The sequence below is a fragment of the Leptodactylus fuscus genome, chromosome 1, assembly GCF_031893055.1.
Source record: "Leptodactylus fuscus isolate aLepFus1 chromosome 1, aLepFus1.hap2, whole genome shotgun sequence".
Lineage (NCBI taxonomy): Eukaryota > Metazoa > Chordata > Amphibia > Anura > Leptodactylidae > Leptodactylus > Leptodactylus fuscus.
Window position 1 is genome coordinate 148,457,413 of NC_134265.1, and position 24,300 is coordinate 148,481,712.

Sequence of the window (24,300 nt, forward strand, 5' to 3'; positions counted from 1 at the left end):
GGGGTTTTGGTTGTCTGTCTGCCCCTTCCCTGAGGACTGTTTTTTTTTAATATAGGGTATCTGCAGTGCTCCTATTAACCCCTTTCCGACGGCACAGGAGCACTGCAGATACCCTATATTCAGTAGACCGGGCACTTTCAGACACAGGGATACCTAATGTGCTTGTGTTTCACAGTCATTTTCTACTTTTGTATGCATTCTAGGGAAAGGAAGGATTTAGAACTTTTAATTTTTTTTAAAGCTTCTTTTTTTTCCCCCAATATTTTATGGGAAATTCTATACATTAATATTGCAGCTGGTCATAGACCCCCCCCCCCCCCTAAAAAAATAAAAAAACATTTTTTTATTTTTTGCTGACTCGAGTATAAGCTGAGGGAGGCTTTTTCAGCACAAAAACTGTGCTGAAAAATTCGGCTTATACTCGAGTATATACGGTATGTTTTTTCTTTAATGAGAATAGATTAAAAGTTATGTTTTAGATTTGCTTGCTATTGCTTTTCATGCCTATACCTTTCAGTGAATACAAGTCACAGCCCTCAATAGGCTTATTATGCTCTCCACTGTCAGGTGGATGGTCCCAGACTATCTGCACCAACTCAGTATCGCCCAACTGACAGCTAACTGGCATACTGTGTGCTGAAAATAACAGCATGGTAGCTCAGGAATAGAGGGTTTAGAAAAACTGCAACTGTGCCAGAATCAGTGGAGTCACACCTATTGAAGGATGTAAAGAGTTGGAGTTGGTGGACGATCCTCTGTAATCCTAGTCCATGGTAATACCAACAACATTTAGCTTGGATATCTCTGGACATACATAATATAAGGCAAAAGCTGAATGAACAAATTGCCTGGAAGAGTGGATAACCATCAAAATCTTTTCAGATCTCATGCATTCACACATTTCTTTCTTTCCTTTGATATAATTAATATTCATCCCTGCAAAACACATTTAGCCATTTATAAAAGGTTTTATTGTGCATAAGATATCCTGTACAAATGAAAGATTTCAGATGTTCTTTACGCTTTCGCAGAGACACACTCATATCAGTTTGAATTAGTGAATGTAATTCTTTATTGGAACGTCTCCAGATGATAAAAACTACAGTATTAGGGCCTTTGTCATGCATAATTTAGAACAACCTGAATATATTTCAACATATCAAAAGAATAGACAGACTTCTGAAGCCAGTCATGCAAGCACTCAACAATAGCAATAAAACCAACCACAGAGTGGGTATGGGTGGTAAGAAACCCTTCTGACATGTAAGAAGTGTTGATATATTACCCAATATTATTTTTATGTACAGAAAACAAAAGTACTCTGAAAATGGGACACTGCCTACCTGTTACTGAACATACACTAAATACATCTATTTTATAATTACCTGTGGTTTTTTAAATTCAATTGCTATGTCCTGAAGGTTTACATCCAGATCTATTTTTGGTGAAGAAAAGTCAAAATCGGAACGTGGATTCATGCGGAGCTTTGCTCTTCCTGAAATGGGACGGAACACTGAAAGAAAATGGAAACAAAGAACTTAAAGTAAAACGTAATGATCAGCTGCATCAAGAATGAGAGTACACAAATTCCCGCGGTAGAATAAAATGTAACTTTTATTTATAACCAAGTATAAAAAAGTTACATAGTAACTGTTTGAGGTATAATGTCAACCAGTCTAAGCGACGCGTTTCGGGAACATTATGTCCCTTCCTCTCGGCTCAAACATTATATCAAACTAAAACCCTTATAAACATGTAGGACAACTCATTGAACATCATATACAAATTAAATGTAGATGATTAAAAAACCATATAACTTACCCCAATAGATTCCTGCCGTAATAACATCACACTACAGTCTCTATATACAATATCAATACGCATGTGTCAGTAGTCCGATCATGTGTTTGAACTTCCAAAGGAATCACATGACTCCGATACATGATTGCAACCCACTACTAGTCTAGTCATGTTATACTCCTTTCAATAAAGAACATTCTCATTTTTAACAACCTTTACTATATGAAGTTCCTCCTATAACTGTATGTTCAATAACCCAATTCAAATAAATCAAATTCTCCTATCATTCCATGCAAACAAAGTCTCTTCCACTTGGCTAAGTCTTAAGGGCTTTTTCAAATGTGGAATGAGCAGGTGCAGGTGTCAATATGCGTATAAAACGAGAACTTTTCAAAATTCAGATCTTACTAATACTTTTTCTATTTTGTCATTCCTAAATTGTATGACCGATCATATCATCTATATCATTGAGTGCACTGAATGCAAATTGATGTATGTGGGCTGTACCATAAGATCAGTGAAAATTAGGATTTTAGAGCACATTGCAAATAGTAATAGAGAATATGAAAATGTCTCGGAAGTATCACGTCATTTTTTATCAGTACATCAAGGTAATGTTTCAAGCCTACGATATTACGCCATAGAATATGTACCTCGACCATCTAGAGGTGGAGATTGGCGTAAAAAAATCCTTCTCCTGGTACACAGTCATACACAGCTATATTAATGGGGGAATATTCACACATTTCTACTTTCAGGATATTCGGACCACATTGCATTATCCTAATAGATATATGCTAGATCTGATCTAATATTGAGACCTTTCGGCTGACGAGATTTTAATCGCATAATCCAGTAAGCCTCAGGGAGAAGGAATTTTTTACGCCAATCTCCACCTCTAGATGGTCGAGGTACATATTCTATGGCGTAATATCGTAGGCTTGAAACATTACCTTGATGTACTGATAAAAAATGACGTGATACTCCCGAGGCATTTTCATATTCTCGATTACTATTTACAATGTGCTCCGAAATCCTAATTTTCACTGATCTTATGGTACAGCCCACATACATCAATTTGCATTCAGTGCACTCAATGATATAGATGACATGATCGGTCATACAATTTAGGAATGACGAAATAGAAAAAGTATTAGTATGATCTGAATTTTGAAAAGTTCTCGTTTTATACGCATATTGACACGTTACACCTGCTCATTCCACATTTGAAAAAGCCCTTAAGACTTAGCCAAGTGGAAGAGACTTTATTATTACTAATAAACATACTTGGGGACAATTTATTGCCCAACGTGCACCCACGTCTTGCCACGACTTGCACACCCCCCTTCAAAATTTGCACTGCACTTCACTCTGGATTAGGCCCAATGAATGGGTCTAGTCGGGAGGAGGGAGCGTCTTCAGGCTGAATCGCGAGGCGAAACGGCCTGAAGAATCAGTATCTCGCTTCTTTTTCCAGGAGCCGGCTCCAAACAAACCAGTTCCCAGAAAGAAAGAACTGACTGGCTCCCATTGATTTCAGTGGGAGCTGTCTTTTTGGTCAGGATTTTGAGGCGGATACGGCTTCAAAATCCTGACCAAAAAACCCATGTGAACTAAGGCTGAGTTCACACAGAGTTTTTTGCTCAGGAATTTGGTCAGGAATCCGCCTCAAAATCAGCCTCCATAAAAAGCAAGGCATTTTTTGGATGCTGATTTTGAAGCAGATTTCTGACATAATTCATCTGTGTGAACTCAGCCTAAAAGTTTATTCTTCTCTTTGACACATATAAAGATATATCCAACATACCACTAACACTTCTTTTAAGACATATTTAATTGTATGCCTTTCTTTTTGGCCTTTGTTGTGTCTTTTTTTTATATATGTTAAAAATGATTTCAATAAAAATTACAGTTGAAAAAAAAAAAAGACATTTACTAATACTTCAGCTAGGAAATTGTGCAAACTTTGTCACAAATTGCTTTCTGTTCATAGGAGGCTTAGATTTTACTTTCGGAATTTAGGAAAGATGTCTAAAGCATAAAATCAGTGTCAGCATAGTCATGAAAATCTAGCTTTCATTTCTCCAGTGTGTACATGGAAACACTGACAAATTTGTTGGATATATAAAAGTGATACATAACACATAAAATATTAATTACAAATAAACATACCAAAATCATAACCTTCAGGGATGACATTGTGGCATGCCACACCATACTTCAAAACACCCTGTAAAAAGTAAAGTTAGGTGTTATAATGTATAATGCATTCAACTCGCTAAAAGGTAGCTTAATATCTGAGATGGGAGTCACTGTAAAACTATATACCGTATTTTTCGGACTATAAGACGCACTGGACTATAAGGTTTTAGAGGAGAAAAATAGGGAAAAAAAAATTTTCAGGCAAAAAATGGTAACATATTTAATATATGGGAGTTGTAGTTTTGGAACAGCTGCAAGGCCACATTGACAGGTGACCCTGCAGCTGTACGGGGATGTATAGGGCGTTTTTTTTGTGGGGCCAGGTGTAGACCGGGCATTTTCAGACACAGGGATACCTAATGTATATGTTTCACAGTAATGTTACACTTTTATATGTATTCTAGGGAAAGGAGGTGAACTTTTATTTATTTTATTTTTTATTATATTTTTTTTAAGTTTTTTTTTTTTTTTTTTTTTTTACTATTTTAATATCCCCCGCCTGGGGGGCTTGAACCTGCAATCATTTGATTGCAAGTCCCATAGACGGCAATACAAGTGTATTGCCGTCTATGGGAGATTCTATACATTACTATCGCGGAGGGTCATAGACCAGCCGCGATAGTAATATATATCTATGACAGGCCTGGGAGCCTTCATTAGGCTCCCGGCTGTCATCGGAACAGGCCGGCTCCTGCGGCCTCGCCGTGCAGGAGCCGGCCTGCATCAGTAAAGGTATGAGGCCGGGGGGGGGGGGGGGGGGGGCCTAACTAATTGTCGGGACCTGCGGAGGAGCAGTGGATTTGCAGCATGGCCGTGCTACTGCCACCGCTGGTTTTCTTCAGCGGCAGTAGCGCGGCAATCCGCAGGCCCCGGCAGCTAAGACAGTCCCCGGCATCTGCTGTAATAGACCGGCGGATGCCGGGGAGTGTCTTAGCTGCCGGGGCCTGCAGTATTGTCACACTCCTGCCGCTGAAGAAAACCAGTGGTGGCAGTAGCGCGGCAATCTGCAGGCCCCGGCAGCTAAGACACTCCCCGGCATCCGCCGGTCTATTACAGCAGATGCTGGGGACTGTCTTAGCTGCCGGGGCCTGCGGATTGCCGCGCTACTGCCGCTGAAGAAAACCAGCGGTGGCAGTAGCGCGGCCATGCTGCAAACCCACATTCAGACTATAAGACGCACCCTCATTTTCCTCCGAAATTTGGGGGGAAAAAAGTGCGTCTTATAGTCCGAAAAATACGGTACATTTGTATCCAGATATATAGGTACACGTCACAGAGTAAGGCTATGTTCATACTATTATTACTAATGTCCTTTGCAGTCACCCGTCATATGATGAAACGGACATGAACGGTAACATTCCCATTGACTGCAATGTAAACAACAGGATATTTCTGCTATTTGTTTACTTTTGTAACTCAAAAAACAAGTATTAAAAGAATGAGGGGTTTTTTTCTGTCAGAAAAGTAAAAAAAAAAAAAAAGAAAAGAAAAGACAAAAGCTTCTTCAAATTTTTTTTTTAATTTGAGGTGAATACAGATAGACATCTGATGCAGGGGAGGGGCACGATCTGGATTAATGTCCATTGCTCTCATCCTGCGACAGTAGGTGTGAATTTACTCACATATTTTCTTGCAGGGGGTTAGAATATGTACCAGTGAACAAAACAATGCAACAGAATACATTAAATGTGAAGTATAAGGCTGAGGCCCCACACTGTGGAAACCCATTTTTTGTGTTGCAGATTTTGTTGCATTTTTTTAAAGCCAAAGTTAGGAGTGGATTGAATAGAAGGGAGAAGTATAAGAACTTCCTATATATCTCCCATTTCTTTTGTAGCCGTTCTTGGCTTTGGCTAAAAAAAAAAAAAAAAAAAAAAAAAAAACAACACACCAAAATCTGCAACAGAAAAAACTGTCTTTCCATAACGTGGGGCTTCAGTCTTACAGAAATACCTAAGAAATCTGTTTATGAGTCACATTAAAATTTTATGACACCAGGTCTTTTTTTATTTCTTTTTTTTTTGTATTTCGTCTGTTTTTCTTGCATTTTTGTTATTGCATTTCTCTGTCTCCTTTTCCTTTTAATTGTTTATCTCCTGATTGATGTCCTGCTACTTCTTTTCAAATTGACAAAACTTTTATAAAAATTACAGTTATATAAAATTGTATGACACCAAAGGGGAAAGAAAAGAAACAATAATTTTAATATACAATCTTAAGGTAAGCTTTAAAGAGGCTGTACAGGCATTTTTTTAAATACCTCGACAACCAAGGAGATGAAAAAAAAAGTGAAACTGTTCACTGGCTGTGACATCATGGATTCCTTCTGCTGAAGCCGCTGATTGGCCTCAGCAGTCACATGACCATTTAGTGGCCTCAGTAACAGACCATCGATGTTACAAGTAGTGACACTGTATGCCCTTTTCTGAGGCTGCTGATTGGCTTCAGTGGTCACCTGTGGCTGGGACTTCCACCATACGGGACCAAAAAGACCGGACCACTCACAGCCTATTTAGAATTTAAACTGGTTGGCCATATTTGCCTGGACAACTCCTTTACATAGTAGATGAGGTTGGATGAAGACATCAGTCCATCAAGTCCAAACTATAACCCTACAATCCCCTACAGTGTTGATCCAGAGGAAGGCAAAAAAAAACCCATTTCAGAGAAAAACATTCCTTCACGACTCCAATCTGACAGTCAGTATAAAACCCTAGATCAACGTGTCCTTAAAATCTAGAGTCCATAACCCATAATATTGTTCTCTTCAAGAAAGGCATCCAGGGCCTCTCTGAACTTGTTCAATGAATCCACTTTAAGATAACAGTGTTCATTACAGCAGATTTAAAGATAAAATAGAAAAAGGCCTCATAATGTCAAGGATTATTGCATATTTAGAACATATTTAGAACAAATTACATGAATATATTTCTTCTATGACAATTTGGTACAGGTCTTAATAGATTAATAGGAATTGTACGAAAACTAAATGTTAGATTCTTTAAAAATGGATTTTTAAAGACATGCTCTATGTTATAAAATTGCATTATCTGACATTAGTTGTTAGTTTGGCATCAGGCTTATGAATCCAATCACTGCAGCAATTGGATTTGCAAACAGTGATTTGTTTTTCTAATTTTTTTTAAAGGTAGATAAGGTGGATTTTCAAATGGGGCATAAAAGATCATACCAAAGCTTCATTGTACGATCGGTGGTAATACATCTCTGATTTTACGTTCCAGTAGGCAAAAAGGTTGTCAAGTCGTACAATCTACAAAAAACAAACAGAGCACATTGACAAAAAATTTTTTATATTCTAAATACCGTACTAAAAATTAAGTTAAAGTGATGTGTAACTAGAAATATAAACTGGCTGAACCAAAGGAGAAATGTTCACTGGACAGCTCTCTTCTGTTTTCTTCCCACCAGGCTCTACTTATAGAAATTTTTGTGCAAATATACATGCATAAAAATTTGTGACTTTTGTGCCACAAAACTAGGGAAAATATCATGAAAAATTCCCCCATTATTTCTGTGTAACAAGGGAGCCTGATAGTATTTTATGCTGCCCATGACATGTTCTCTTTAAGCGGACTTAAAGCTGATTGATCTTGATAAAATAATACCATTCTATTCCCAATACTCAAGTTAAGATATTTTTCATATGCAGTTCTAAAATCATGGTCATAATGGTGATTGAGAAAGTGGGTTACTTTCTTGCTGCAGAACATGGAACACTATAGAATTAACATAACCAACTACTGCACATGACCAAGCGACTGGCTGCATTTGCCACATGGGGAACCATTTATGTTATTGCCGTAGTGCCGGAAGAAACCACCAGAGAGGACTGATCCCTCTCTGCCCTCAGCAATTTTTTTTTTCCTGGTTAAGGCCCCATGTGACAACCCACAGCTAAAAAGAGCTGCAGGAAAAACCACAGCGGCAACGCATCGTGGTTCTTCCTGCAATGCTTTTGACAGAAAGTTTGCAGAGTTTTCCTCAGCAGACTTTCTGCTTCAATCATATCTATAGGGAAACCCCCAGCATTTCAATAGGTATTATTCCCATACTGTGATTTCCAAAACCGCAACGGGTTTGGAAATCACTAGAGATCAGCAGCATGTATTTTATCGCAAAGTGGAGATAGGATTTGCTAAAATCTCATCCACTTAGCTGTGACCATGAAACGCCTCATTTTTTCTGTGGTGTTTCGATCATGTTAACATGGCTGATCGTCTGTTTTCAATAAAAATATGTTGCTGCAATAGATGTCTTACAGGTATTCCCTTCTCCTCCTTAGAATAAAAATACTTGACAAATTAATGCATGTTTATGACAGCTTTACCAATTGTGTAGCCACTTTAAGTTCAATATCCAATATCCAAGTCTAAATTATTTTGGGTGAGTACATTAATGATTCACAAATGTGGTCACAAGTGTCAACAAATTTTGATCCAATAACTATGGGAATTGAACTTGTTGGCAGGTTGATCCAGTACCTCTCTGCAGATTATCACACATATGCACTGTACATATAGATAATTTAATTACCTTGTAAAACAACTTGGAAGATTCATCATGTAGACATGGATTCCAATTTTTATCAGATGTCTGTAATATAAGAGCGAAAAAAAAATCACAAACCAGAAAAAAAATCTCAATACAGTAGCAACAGTATTGAAACAACACTTAGAAATGATTTAAATAATGTGCATACAGATTAATATTTTTTTATACAGAGAATGAAAAAACATTTTGTAAAACTATTGGTGGGATTTATGGTGAGCAAGCAACTATTCTTGATACAGTCATACTAGACATATAAAGGTATTTTCCATGAATATAATATATAATTTAAGGCAAAAAAATAAATATTCCATATTTAATGCAAGCAGAATGGTCATCACTTACTATATATATTATTACAGAAAATTACATGGAATAATAATGGAAAAACATAACATGTTTATGATTTATATAATGTATGAACAGTTCCCCCCTCGCTTATATCCCCCATTCCCATTAGGATAGTCACTATTGTATTCAATATATGGTAGGCTGTATGGGGATCGCAAAATGATGCCTCAAATCAGACAGAATTAGTTGTTATACTTTTAGCTGAGTCAAACAGTTTCGAAAACAGACACCCATTTTATGTATTTGAAAGGAATCATACCCTCCCTTATTTCTGCCTCTGAAAAGAATTCAACAATGAAAGAGCCGCACCTATTAAAGCTTCTACCATGTCAAAACGGAAGTATTTCTTCACCTGTTTAATAATATCATCTAGTGTATGGACTGTGGATTGTGACTATTAAGCTAAACTGCATATTTTTGCTACCAAGAAAACAATATGTAGTATATCATGCAGGTGGGGCACCATGAAGGGGCTATGGAAAGGCAAAGTCCTAAAGCCCTTTGAAAGGCTGTATTATCTTTACCACATTATTCCAATATAGTTTAATAAAAAGGTACATCCACAATTCTTGAGTAAGGTCAGTTAAAGGGATTGTCCGGGATAATTAGAAATCCCTACAACTAGTCTAAACATCTTCCCTCTCCTACTTTCTAAATAACATTAGTAATAAAAAATTTATATTTACCCATATCCCTGGGGTGGACATTTTCTGATTATCCGGTGACGATCCGTTTCCCCATTTCCGTAAACTGATTGTTACTACTACTCCTCTCCATCCACTCCATTATACTTACCCTCCAGGCCTCTTTCAGTAAGACGGCTCCTCCCTCTGTAGTGATTCTGCAGGCTGTGCGATGTTCTCCTCTACTCCGGCCTCCGCATACATGGATGCAAAGTAGAGGTGGATCGTCGCTGGAGGAGAAGAGCTCGCACAAACACAGTACAGGAGGAGAGGCCATTTCACAGGAAGACGTGTGGAAGGTAAGTATATACTATGGGTCAGGGGTTGGGCTGAGTAGGTAGGGAAGGGCAAGATAGCTAGAGAGACAGGGAGGGGTTTACAGGAAGGGGGGAGTTAGGAAGGAGGGCGAGCAAGGTCAGAGGGGTTAGTGAGGAAGTTACATAGCAGTAAGCAGAACCATATAAATAAAAGAAGAAGATACCAGGAGCTCCAGAAGACACCCAGAAATCACTCAAAATATGCTAAAAGGTATATGGGTGCATTTATTAACCCATTAATAGCACTAACAGACAAAAAAAAAAAAAAAAAAAATGCCCGGATAACCCCTTTAATGATGTCTTACATTTTGGGCATGCTTTAAGCTTAAATGGAGCTCTAATACATATTGTAATAGTGAATCCTAGTATTGCTTTATGCATAAACATGAAATAGGATTCTTGTGGTCTCTCATTTATAACTGCCTTCTTAATTCCTCTCCATCCCTACAGAATATTTTGAGTCACTTCATGATAATGAATTAATGGTCTTCTTCCAAGAATGACAAATTCCCAATATACCATCTTACACTGTGCCATTTTTAATCCTAGGGGACAAAAATGATATACAGAAGGGAACAGCCGGATTGGTAGATTCAAAGAAATTAGAGAGCATTCTTTCGACCAGACTAGCAGTAATGAGTCGAGGAGTGGAGGAAGCTTTTCATCTGATTATATGCAAGAAAATGTGATGCGTCATGAGTCATATTTATAAAAATTCAGAAAATGATAGAAGAAACGGAAATGTGAGAGGTGGATAATTGTGTCTTTCCCTCACAGTTTCCATTTCACAAAAGATTTGCATTCATCATCATGTGAGAAAGCAGGATGGTCCCATAATGTTAAATGTTTCCTCACAAGACCTAACCGTGTTAGTGAAGACTTTTGTCTTGATAGGTTGTCAATGCATAATACCATGAACGTAGGAACTTTCTGCGGTCTGGCACTTGTTGATAGTCCAGCCATGATATTCTTATTGTAGTCATGTTATAATTTCGTGCAAGCAGTCAGGGACAGTGCATGGAAGATAAGATGGCTTAGCCACAATTAAGAAAACCGGGCTGGATTTCTGACAAGATCCAGACCACAAAAAATTCCTGTCTAGTTGCAAACTGTAAATTGCCATTTTAGGGTGAATTCACACTGAGTAAACGCTAGCTTATTCTGAACGTAAAACACGTTCAGAATAAGCGGCGTCTAAAGCAGCTCCATTCATCTCTATGGGAGCCGGCATACGAGCGCTCCCCATAGAAATGAATGGGATGCTGCTTTCACTCCGAGCAGTCCCATTGAAGTGAATGGGGAGTGCCGGCGTGTACGGCTCGGCATGAGCAGAGCTTGCCGTATACGCTGGCACTCCCAATTCACTTCAATGGGACTGCTCGGAGTGAAAGCAGCAGCCCATTCATTTCTATGGGGAGCGCTCGTATGCCGGCTCCCATAGAGATGAATGGAGCTGCTTTAGACGCCGCTTATTCTGAACGTGTTTGACGTTCAGAATAAGCTAGCGTTTACTCAGTGTGAATGCACCCTTACGGCAATTTTTGGAGCAGTGGAGTCTTACTTGCTAAGTAGTCCTTTAATGCATTTTGATATAAGAAGTACTGCTGAAATAGATACTTTTTTACTTGTCACGGTATGTGCACATGGAGTTTAAGGCTGAAAAATTTTGATTCAGGAATTAGGAAAAAAATTTACACTTTTTTTTTTTTTTTTTTCTTTTAATGCGGTTTTTGCTGTACTTTTTTGCTCCAGCACAATATATGGACCTGAAAAATTCCCTTTAAAAAAACCCACTTGCTGTTTTTGATGCAGTTTTTGCAAAAACTGCGTCAAAAACTGTGTAATGTTTTTCCCACCTTCCATGGATTTCGATGGTTTTTTCAAGGCAGAATCCACCTGAAGATAATACATGTTGCTTTTTTTTACCCTCTAGCTCAGGGGTCTCAAACTCAACTCAGCATGTGGGCCGCAGAGCAAGATCCCAGCCAGTCGGCGGGCCACACCGCGGCAAATTTAGCTCCACCCACTTTTATGTTGACTCCACCCATTCATTTTTCATGTGCCCCCACACTGTATAATCCTCCTACAGTCAGCCGTAAACTATATGTCCCCCCTCCATCTTTCCCCCAGTTACATATACACCCTTCATCTGCCCCCAGATTCATGTCCCTCCATCTCTGCCCCCAGATTCATGTCCCCTCCATCGCTGCCCCCAGATTCATGTCCCCTCCATCTCTGCCCCCAGATTCATGTCCCCCCATCTCTGCCCCCAGATTCATGTCCCCCCATCTCTGCCCCCAGATTCATGTCCCTCCATCTCTGTATATAGAACTGCCTGTGGGCAAAATGGTGAAAGGTCCTCTTTAACACACAAAAAAAACACTTATACTCACCATCCAACTCTCCCCCGCCGCGCTCTGCAGTCTCACTAATAGACCTGTAGGCGCGATGTGATGATGTGACTAGTGGATATAATCATCTCGCAATTTATTCAACTTGGATCCGGCGTCCCTAGGCTTGTGCGGGCCGCACAAAATTGTTCGGGGGGCCGCATGTGGCCCGCGGGCCGCGAGTTTGAGACCCCTGCTCTAGCTTTTTACTCTGGGTTGGCCAGGGTGAACTAAGAATTAGCCGTTAAAATAAATCCCCTCCCCCGCCTAACTTCATGTGACCGACCCAGGGACACCTTCTGATATTCCGATGACCTTCCATTTCACCGCTTCCGAAACGTAACGTCACCATTACCCCCCCCCCCATCCATACTTACCAAGCCTTTCTGTGGCTGGGAACAGCTCCTCCCTCTTCTTCTCTGCTAATAGTGAGCAGGATAACTTAGCTAGGGAGACTGGGGAAGGGTGGGCAGAGCTAGTGATGCACATGATAGCTTAGCTAAGGAGACTGGGGTATAAGCTGGTAAGACAGGGGAGGGGGAGGGGCTAGTAGTGGGCGAGATACTTTAACTAGGGAGACTGGGGTGGAACTAGTGTGGAAGGTACACAGAAAGCTGCACAGCAGGAAGTTACACCATGTAAACAAATGCAGAGGATGCCAGCAGCTCCCAGAGACACCCAGAAATCACTCCAAACACTGCTAAAGGTATATGGGTGTACTTATTAACCCATTACTAGCAGTAACAGACCTTTCTTAAAGAAAAAAACAAACAAACAAAAAAATTCTGCCCAGAAAACCCCTTTGGGCTAAGGCCCCATGGTACATCCCTCAGCAAAAAAGTGATGTGAGAAAAACCACGGCGGAAATGCATCACGGTTCTTCCCACAGCACTTTAGAAAAAGTTCACCGAGTTTTCCTCCGCGGACTTTCTGTTACAGTTATACCTATGACGAAACCGCTGGCGTTTCCATAGGTATAATTGACATGCTGCGATTTCCAAAACCACGCTGGTTTTGAAAATCGCAGTGTGTCCGCACCACGGTTTTTACCACACAGTGGGTATGGAATTCGCTAGAATCCCATCCACTTTGCCCTTACTGTAAAACACCATGATTTTTCCTGCAGCGTTTCCGTCCTATGGGGCCCTGACCTTAAACTTCAGACATTTGGAAATTGTGCTCAAAGTAGAACCAGACTTGTGGAGGTCCACATCTCTAATCCATGATGCAGTATTCTACATTATACCGAGACGTGGTTGGACTTTATACTAATTTTGTTTGATACATTTTAAATAACACAAGTTTTTACCAAAATTTAACCGCTTCATTCACACAGAGAATGTTGTCTAAGGTAAAGTAATCCCTTATTAAACCTTATTGAAAGATGCTGTCTAGAGAACAAAAGATTTTTTTGTGTAGTTAATAGTCACTGATAGGACTGAAATTCCTTATCTTAACAAATATTTAAATAGCAAAATACCTATTTTGAGTCACCTGCAACAGAAAGGCAGCTGTAAAACATCCATTTACACAGGCCAAGAATCAAGTGAATTATCTGGAACTACCATTCCTAGCAACAGTCTCTCCCGATAACTGGCCCAGGTAAATAACGATCAATCACTTGATGGGTGATCATATACTTTATACGGAAGCATACATCAACATTTGTAGGCAGCAGCACATCAGCTGTTACTTCCAAAAGTACCCAGATGACTCTGCAATAGTAGACCTCATCACAGAATGAAACAACAGGGAATACAGAGACTTAAACTGGGATTTTGTGCAATGATGCCAGCAAAACCACCTCAGGATTTATGCTGTGAAGACCAAGGAGATGGTGGTGGACCTTAGTAAGCGGAGATATGCTCCAAAACCAGTGGACATCCAGGGGACAGGCATTGAGATAGTAAGGACCTATAAGTACCTGGATGTGCTCCTCAATAATAAGCTGGATTAGAGAAATCACATAGATGCACTGCACAGAAAGGGTCACAGCAGTCTCTACCTGACCAGGAGACTGAGGGCCTTTGGAGTCCAGAAGGCACTTCATAGGGCCTTTTTCAACTCTGTGGTAGCATCAGCCATATTCTTCGGAGTGGCCTACTGGGAGAGTAGCATACCAGCCAGGGACAGAAATAAACTTGACAGGCTGATTAGTAGGGCCAGCTCTGTCCTAACATGAACATGACAGCACTGGGCAGTACTGTCAGTGACTGACTGCTTCACCCCAAGTGTGATAAGGAGTGCTATCGGAGGTCCTTCCTCCCAACTGCGGTCAGGCTGTATAATCAACATCAGGCTAAGCTGAGATCACTCCGCACAGAGAACGAAATGATCCTGAAGTCTCTTTTTCTTCTTAGTTGCTATGACTCCTAGTACTGTTTTTCTATCTGCTATGAGTTTATATATGTTCTTTCCTGAAATATATTACTGTATTATCCATGCTGTTGTAACACATTGAATTTCCCCATGGTGGGACTATTAAAGGATTATCTTATCAGCTTGTGATGGCAATTGCTGTCAACAAATGCTAACTGTATTAGTATGAACAATTCATTCATACTCATACACAGCAGTGATGATTAGCTCAAGAATATGCAAAGATTGGGGAAGAATGATCCGAGTAATGGCGATTCCCAACTATTATCTCTTCAGTCAACTCTTAATAAATGACTAAGTCTGTATCCACATTCAGAAATTATTTTTAGTGTTTAACATAAATACCTGCAAACTGAGGTTCTGAAGTGAGACTCCAAAGGATAGTGGACACTCAGAATTTGTGACCTACAGAACATAAAAAAAGAAAAATGTGCATAATTAACAAATGACGGCAATACTAAATAAATAGTAAGTATTATTTTATGTGTTTACTGTAGGCAAGCTAATACTACAATGTTGCCTGCGAGCTATCTGGTAATTCCTTTGGGTTTAAGTATGTTCATGCTGCTGTTCATGGGCTCTTCTATTGGTGAACTATGATTTTGAACCTTGCAAAAATAAAAGTCAGTCCTCTAATTTAGTATAGATGACTATGAATAATGAAACACTTACATAAGTTCTACATGTTGCAATTTATATAATATGTAACAAAGAATGAAGTAACTGCTTTGGGTGTAACTCAGTCAAGGAGCACTATGTATCTTTAAGATCTCAAGCAGAGATACTGGAGTAGCATTAAAATAGACATGGTATGAGTGGACCTGAATAAACATTGAGTACAATCCAAAGAAATTAACTGCCTGATTGCTAGAAGAAGATGCCTGTCTCAAGTAAACTCATATAACATGCAGATGTACAATACAATAAAACCAGAGTAGGGACGATTTTCAATATCATTATAAAAGGCATTTTTTTTTATAAGAGATCGAAAGTGGCACAATCCACACACAGCATTGTACATTTTGCCAAATCAAAGACACTAAATATGCTGTACACTTTTCTTTCCCTTGCACCACCTTCAAGGTTGATATATTTTACATTAATATTTTGCACCTTTTTTTTTAGCCACATCAGTCTTTTGTCAAGGTTTTGTAAAAAACAGTCTAAAACACTTAATAAATTTCATTAAACAAGTTTAACACCACTTCATACTGAACTGTATGTTTTACTTACATCATCCTCGTATCTGATATGAATGTTGGAGATCTTCACTTGAAGATTTTTAATAACCTGAGTAACTAACTTCTCTACAAAGGTGTCCTGCTTTTCCTCCTTTGGCTTTTCTAAAATTAAAATAAGACATAAATATAAGATAAATAGTATTCAAAGAGCAATCATTTGAGATAAATAATCAAATAGAAAGAAACTGTCCAGAGTGATTAACGCAAATAAAAACTTTTCATCTGCAGGTACATTATAATATAAAAAGGGTAATTATATAAGATTATAGTCCACCAAGCAAAAATCCCAAAAGTTATTCTTACCCTGATCAGCCACCTTCTGTTTAGCCTCTTCAATGCGCTGTAGTTCACGTTGTCTGGCTTCCAAGAATTGTTTTTGTTCTTTCTCTGCATCATATTTTATACCTGAAATGTGTATAAAGTAAAAAAAATTCAAGCAGAAAATAACATGTTACACAAGGTCAAGATATTTACATATTCAGCAAATTTACTTCTCTCACGCTGACCCATAGTGATGACCACAATCCTGACTGTACATCTGTCTGATAATGCCATATATAATTTTAGAAACACTTACAGCTCTGAAAAAATACTAAAAAAAAACCCAGAAACTTAGTTTTATAAATTGTAAAGGAAACTAAAGAACATAGGGTGGAATAATTCATATCCACGTATCAAGATTCCAATAAGCAGAAAGTTGAAGATGAGTAGATCCAAAATGGAAACATAAACGGAGTAGCTAAAACAGAAAATCAGTCAGAATTACAGATGCAAGGTCTGTCTGTAAGTGAAACATATCAGTGGATGCACTCTGTGTACTTAAGGTGGTTACTGTATGTTAACTGCAGCCCATTTAGGCTAGGAAAACCACAGAGAGAATTTATTAACACTGGCGATTCTTACACCAGTCTTGGTTCCCTGACAGCTGCGCAACCCACCAGAATTACTCGGGATTCTTAGAAATTACATATATAGGTGCACCAGCTCTCAGAACTATGTAAGACTGTTGTAGAGTTGTGGTATAACTCGCACCAGTTTTCTGGAGTGAGTTATAATAAATCTGAAAGACCGTGCGTCTCCGACCCACTGACTAAAAAGAGACATTTTTAACCACTTTCGAGGTGGAGCAGCCTTTGTAAATGTGGGCACATGTGTGCATTTACACAACCTGCTGTTTAAGCAAGCGTGTTTTGTATGTATTTTAATAACATGTATCTTTCTGCTCACTATGTGACCACATCCGCTGCACCTTCATTATAAAGAGGAGTGCCCAATGTGCATATTCATTATGGTTCTCGCTCTGCCTTACTGGCAGATAGGCATCGCAAAACTGTAGAGACATGAATGTGGTCATGGGGTGCTTCTGGACCAATCAGGGTGCAGCAGCACAAGATGGGACGTTTTACGTTAAGCATGCTCTAACCTAAAGTATCGTTGTTACAACAGATTCTCTTTGTAAAAGCTAAACATTGAATCCATTGAAGTAGAATCTGCTAAGCAGAGATGCTTAGAGTATGATTAATATATTATACTGTTTAGACTTAACCAAAGGCATCTCTTCTAATTTGATGTAGATGTTAAAAAGTACAACAGAAAAAGAACTTACTAGCAATAGGCACTATAAGTAAGTAAACTCCATCCAAAACGGCCTCCACTGGCTGAGTATATAGATTTTTCCAAGGAATCTTAAGATCAAGCTTGCCTAGTATAAATACAAAATAGATTATTCAAGGATTTTGACTCAAAGTTTGGCTATTTTTACAATAAGAAATACAGCAAACCTTTATCGAAAAAAATGCATTCAATTGATTCATTTTCTTTTTTAAAATGAAACTTCGTTTGTACTCCTGAAGGAATAAAGTGTGACCGCACTGAGCTTCTAAGGGCTCATTCACATCTGCGCCCGGTCTCCGTTCTGCAGGTTTCCGTTTCCTGCACAAAACAGAGCAGGAGACGAAAAACCTGCAGGAGTCTTTCTCACCCTTTCATTTGAATGGGTTTGAAAGCTGTCCGGTCGTGAGCGGCGGTGAGCGTTTTATGCTCTCCGCCGCAAAACCAGGATTTTTTAATCCGGACACAGAGTCGGACATGCAGTACTCTGTGTCCGGTTTAAAAAAAAACTGTTTCGCGGCGGAGAGCATAAAACGCTCACCGCCGCTCCCGGTCTGTGGTTTCCACAGAACGGAGACTCGAACGCAGGTGTGAACCTAGTGTATGTAGCTCAATTATAGCAAAAGGCCTGACAGAGAACATTGATCATACTTGGTCTCCACTCTCCTGGATGACTTCAACAACAATTTGTCAGTGTAAACGCATAGGAATAGTGATAAATATCTTACAATGGTGCTGCGTAAAGAAGCTCATATTAGATTACAATGAGACTCCTCATTGGGTAGCTGGAAAGTTCTTCCCTGAGGCCATTTGCAATGATATGATGAGAATATAAAATTTTTGCAAACAATTTTTTGAAACCATCCATGTGGTTTTAAAAAAAAAATAAAAATCATTCCTTCTGGTACTATAGTGTAGCACTATGTGATCAGCCAACCTGGTAGACTATAAGCTTCACATTTCTTACACTTTTGGCTATCAAAATGACATTTTCTTTTTAAACAAGTAAAATCCTCTTTTAGGACAACCCCACCTACCCCTTTCACTAATGCATCACTTCAAATGCATATGCAAATTACTGCATTTCTAAGGCCCCACTGACATCTGCGTTCGGATTTCCGTTCTGGGGGTCCCCAAACGGAAACCTATACGCTTTAAAAAGCAGTTACCTGGGAAAACACGCAAAACTCATAGACTATAATGGGGTCTATGTGGTCTCTTCTCGGTTTCCGCACGAAACATGCGGAGAGAAAAGATCTGCAAGCAACACTTCTCTCTCCGGAAACCACACACCTATTTTTCTCAAATACTCTCCACTACTGAACTACAGGTACAGAATCTGTATACTATTGTACATTACAAGGATTACATCGTAATAAAAGAGTTAATATAAATGCATTCTAGTTCTTACAATTTGTTATTCACATGTGCACACAATATTATAGAAACAAGCATATACTAAGATATACAATTAGCAGTCCCAGGATCTGGAGCATGAAAGTTAAGAGACAAACATCTAACAGACCAGGTGTCGAAATTGGGATCACGTTGTGGGTGAGGTTTGTAGTTGATGGTGTGATAGAGAGTAGTTGGGTGTGTTGCGAGACCCGCCAGAACCCTCTAAACTTTTTCACTTTTCACAGTGCAACCTTTCCATGAATCAAATACTCGCAAGCGCAAGTGTGTTATCTTGCTCCGCAGAAGGTGAGAGTATATTGCAGAGAATAATTCTCTCAGGTCGTGGGTTCTTTAAACTTCAATCAATCGGAAGATAGGAAGAGATGGAGATTCCCAATAATTACCGTATATACTCGAGTATAAGCCGAATTAGTAATATATAGAATCTCCCATAAAATAGTGAAAAAAATAAGAAGCTTTATAAAAAATAAAATAAAATAAATATGAAGTAAATACAAGTTCTAAATCCCTCCTTTCCCTAGAATACATATAAAAGTAGAAAATGACTGTGAAACACAAACACATTAGGTATCCCGGTGTCTGAAAGTGCCCGGTCTACTGAATATAGGGGATCTGCAATGCTCCTGTTCCGTCGGAAAGGGGTTAATAGGAATACTGCAGATACCCTATATTCAGCCAGCCTGAATTCCAAGTGGGGGAAAAAAAACAGTCCTCAAGCTCAGGGAAGGGGCAGACAGACAACCAAAACACCCCCTCCCCTTCCCCAGCACCTACTGCACCCAAAACTCCGACCATTTTAATTTTTGAAATTTTCCAGTAGCTCCTGCATTTCCCCCCTAGGCTTATACTCAAGTCAATAAGTTTTCCTAGTTTTTTTGTGGTAAAATTAGGGGCCTCGGCTTATATTCGGGTCTGCTTATACTCAAGTATATACGGTAGATGTAATAAATTCTACTGGAACCTATGAATTTTCAGGTTCTAGTAAAACAGAGCACTCAATAACTCACCAATATGGCCTGCTTTCACTTTAAAAGGCACATCCAGTTGACTCTATAAACAAAATAAAAACAGTTTAAGATTACACAGAAATATAACAGACAAAAGAATAAGTAACCAAAATGTGGTTTATTTCTTACAGTTTAAGGTGTCTGCCTACACATTAAGGCATTTTGGTTTTAAAAGGTATTTACTGAATTACTTGTTTAGTTTGCAAAACAGCAGCAAAACTGTAATAAGTACAACAATATAAAAAAGAAAATAGGAAAATATTGTAATGCAGTGCACCGGCATTCCGTCGGTGCATTCTGCTCCAGATTAGGCCCGAATGAATGGGCCTAATCAGGAGGGAGTCTCGCGCCGCAGCTGAGTCAACCGCGGAATCCGTGGCAAGATAGGTCAAAAAGAAGCGAGCAGCTTCCACTGAAGTCAATGGGAACCATTTTGACAGGCGGATTTTGAGGCGGATTCCACGTCAAAATCCGCTGCCAAAAAACTCTGTGTGAAGAAGCCCTTAGAGGAGCTTTGAGAATTTGCACTGCTTCCAGATAGTTAAAAGTAGTCTAGTATATAAAATATAGCAGTCTAGCTTTTTTATTTCTCTGTGTCAGCAGTGCGGTACTTCTGGATCTCCTGCAATAACCTTTAATTTCATTCAAATGTCGGCAAATAGTTGGCGCGGACACTGATGCACTCTGAGCCTGCAGGAAAACCTTATTTCTTCCTTATTTCTTTGGAACTAGATTGGGGTGGCTTATCCACCATCCAGACTATCCTGTATTGCAACCTTTCAGCAGTTTTGCTCTTATGTCCACTCCAGGGGAGATTAGCTACAGTGCCATAGGTTGTAAACATCATGATTACATTGTGCACCATGGACATACGAACATCAAAATCTCTGGAGATGGACTTGAACCCTTGAGATTGTTGATATTTCTCCACAATTTTAGTTCTCAAGTCCTCAGACTGCTCTGTTCTACTTTTTCTATTCTCCATGCTTAGTGTGACAAACAAAGACACATAATGCAAAGATTGAGTCAACTCTACTTTTTATATGATCTCAGGGGTGTATTTTATTTTTTATTACCCACACCTTTTACTTGCAACAGGTGAGTTTGAATGAGCATCACATGCTTGAAACAAAGTTATTTACCCATAATTTTGAAAAGATGTCAACAATTTTGTCTGGCCCATTTTTGTCCAATTATGAAATTATGTGAAATTGTGTCCACTTTGCCTTTTTTTCTGTTTTTCACACAAATGAAAAAAAGGAATATATCAACACATGTAACTTCAATCATTTTCTAGGAAAAATACTTCATTTTCCGGAAAAAATTCTGGAGTGCCAACATTTACGGCACCATTAATTCCCTGATACTTTACATAAAAAATAAAAAAAAACACGAAAACCAGTACAATAGACTCATGCACAGTCCACATCTGCATTCGGGCCATTCCGTTCCCTTATCCACATGAAATACGCAGAGAGAAAAGTCCTGAAAGCACCACATTTATCTCCTCATTTTTCGTGCAGAAACCGAGCAGAATCCACATGGAGTCCATTATAGTCTATGGGATCCTGTGTTTTCCTTAGGTAACCGCTTTTTTATGCGGATAGGTTTCCGTTCGGGGGTCCCCAAGCGGACTCCCCGAACGGAAACCAAATGCAGATGTGAACCGGGCCTAACTTAGTGGACAACTTGTACAGTGGGATAACAGGCCCACAAGCTTTTACATTCTATTTATAGTCTAGTGTGCCACAGCATGTACAAACAGTCTGAATTAAAAATGTGTTTTCTGGGCTTGGAGGCTAGTTTTGATACTTTTTGGTTTTGATGGTTTTTGATCCTCAAGATGGGTCATCAGTATCAGATCAGTTTGCATACAGTCCAGAATGTATAAGGTCTACTAAATAATTTCTTACCAGTGCATTTTCTTTAATTTCCAAATTCTTCAATGCTACAGCACCTGAAACAAAACAGAATCACACAGACATTATTCAGACATAAGGGGAAAAAAAAACAACAACCTGTAAATTGTTATATGTATAAAACGCATAAATATTGTATAAAGACATGCTAAATAACTTTCTGAGGGTCATATCCCACATAGCAGTCATTTCTCAGCAAAGATACAACCAAAAGTCCCAGATGGGCAAGCTTTGCAAATTAATTGACTGTTAATGACAAATTGGGCAGCCATTAAGAAACATCACTGTGGGGAATTTATCAGACATTTTACACCAGTTCATGGTGTAGAGTGTATGATAAAAGTCACAATTTTTGTTGATTATTTATATTTGTTTCAACTGCATTTTTTTCTGTGCTTGCCTCTTTTTTAAGTTGTTCTGCAATGATTTTACTCAAAAAAAAAAAAAAAAAAGAATTCCCCAATGGTGTATGAAATGTTTTTGCTCTCAGTAAATTGAATGCATGAGTATGCAAAAAGGAGTCTAATTGTTGTATACTGAATACATAGGTGTGTTTATAATTCTTATATTTACTATGAACTATAAATGTTACAGAAATATTATATGGAAAGACACACAATTAGGATATTTTTCATAAATCAGTAGTAAGTGTGAAGATATGAACTGGAGCTCGTCATCAACAGAATAATCAGTTATAGAACAGGGCAATTTCATGTACATTGCCACCAGTCTTCTGCTCTTACTAGTTCAGTTCCCTTATGAACTTCAAAAATGGGAGGGCAAATGTATCCGGACATAAGACACCCATAATAGTACAGGTGTACAGGTCCCTAAGCCAGTTGACAGTGAGCAGGCCACGTTTCTCTGGAGAGAGACCCGCACTGCTAGAAAGTTATATGGGAAGAGCCTGTATGGTAGACTTTTCTCCTCACCTCTCATTTGTTCTGCCCAATATAGCAATTAACACCCTGTATCTCAATTCTAAGGGCGCTGCCACATTGTGTTCCAAACGCCGTCACAACTGCATACAGTGCTGGAGCCACAAGTGCTCTCACTTGTAAGTGAGCCATAGACTAATTCCATGCTATTTCTCATTCCTGGATGTGCATATTTGCTGTTACCATGTGACTTGTAATGAAGAATAGCCTGAAATTAATTGGTTTTGCTTAGTGAAAGCATCTGCAGCCCCCAAACTGTTTTCAGAACACTCTGTGGCAGAACCCTAAAACTTAAAGGGTTGTCTGAGATAAAAGCTAATTTCTACATTAATATAAACACCCTACCCCTTCCTACTTTCTAAATAACATAATTTATCAAAAATCAAAATGTACCCATAGTCCTGGGTAAGATAACCAGGGGGCCATAATCAGCTCTAGGGTCAAAGGTGTTTTCCATTATAGGAAAGTGATAAAATACAACGTACTACTTATTATTGTTAGCAGGATAACTTTTTTTTAGTTAAGAACTACATACAGTTTTTAATTGCAGCTTTGAAGCATTTAGGAACTACAGCAACTCAGCAGTGGCAGACCAGTAGTTCAGTATGCTGCACTCCACCAAGCATACTCAACTACTACCCCTACATTTCAAAGCACATTACAGTGATAAACATCAGATCTTTGCTATGCGTGTCACTTTTTTAGATCTGCAGAAAAAAAACCTTTGAGGCCTGGTTCACATCTTCGTTCGGTATTCTGTACGGGGAGTCCGCTTGGGGACCCCCATATGGAATATCAAACGCATTAAAAAGTATGAGCAATGAAAACACTTGGACCCCATAGACTATAATGGGGTCCGTGTGTTTTCCGTGCGGTGTCCACATGAGTCATGCATAGATAAAAGTACTTCAAGAACTACTTTTCGCTCCGCATAATTCAAGCAGACACCACACGGAAAACACACGGACCCCATTATAGTCTATGGGGTCCGTGTGCTTTCATTGCTCACAGCATGGGCCCAAGCGGATTCCCCAAAAGGAATACTGAATGCAGATATGAACCAGGACTAAGAATTAAGGCAATTGGTGAATTAGAGACAGGCCTTCAGCCCTGGGAGAACTGCTCTTGCTGCTCAAGTAGGATGGGTGATGTCACAGCAATGGGAGGATCAATTCTCACTGCACATGGTGGCACAGGCAGAAGATAGTAGGACTATGAATAGCAAGAGCAGTGCTCCAGGAAGCTGAAAGCCTGCCCTCAAACTACAAAATGACATACATAACAGAGATAGGAGTTTAATCAGTATTATGTGTTCTATAATACAGTTGAAAATGCTTAACCCCTTAAGGACCAGGCCATTTTTTGGTTTCGCATTTTCGTTTTTCCCTCCTCACATTTCAAGAGCCATAACTTTTTCATTTTTCAGTTTACAGAGTCACATGATGGCTTATTGTTTGCGGGACAAATTGTACTT

General features: G+C 39.1%; 1 protein-coding gene across 1 annotated transcript in view; it reads right to left on the reverse strand.

The window, feature by feature from the left end:
- The window catches only part of VPS13A (vacuolar protein sorting 13 homolog A), a 198,115-nt gene that overhangs the window by 141,306 nt on the left and 32,509 nt on the right, over nt 1-24,300 (reverse strand). The window contains exons 2-11 of the mRNA XM_075278130.1: nt 21,883-21,926; nt 19,970-20,012; nt 17,539-17,634; nt 16,236-16,337; nt 15,925-16,034; nt 15,037-15,096; nt 8,557-8,616; nt 7,193-7,273; nt 3,973-4,030; nt 1,386-1,513 (exon numbers count right to left, since the gene is read on the reverse strand). Coding sequence (XP_075134231.1) covers nt 1,386-1,513; nt 3,973-4,030; nt 7,193-7,273; nt 8,557-8,616; nt 15,037-15,096; nt 15,925-16,034; nt 16,236-16,337; nt 17,539-17,634; nt 19,970-20,012; nt 21,883-21,926 — 782 coding nt within the window. The remainder of the gene's footprint in view (nt 1-1,385; nt 1,514-3,972; nt 4,031-7,192; nt 7,274-8,556; nt 8,617-15,036; nt 15,097-15,924; nt 16,035-16,235; nt 16,338-17,538; nt 17,635-19,969; nt 20,013-21,882; nt 21,927-24,300) is intronic.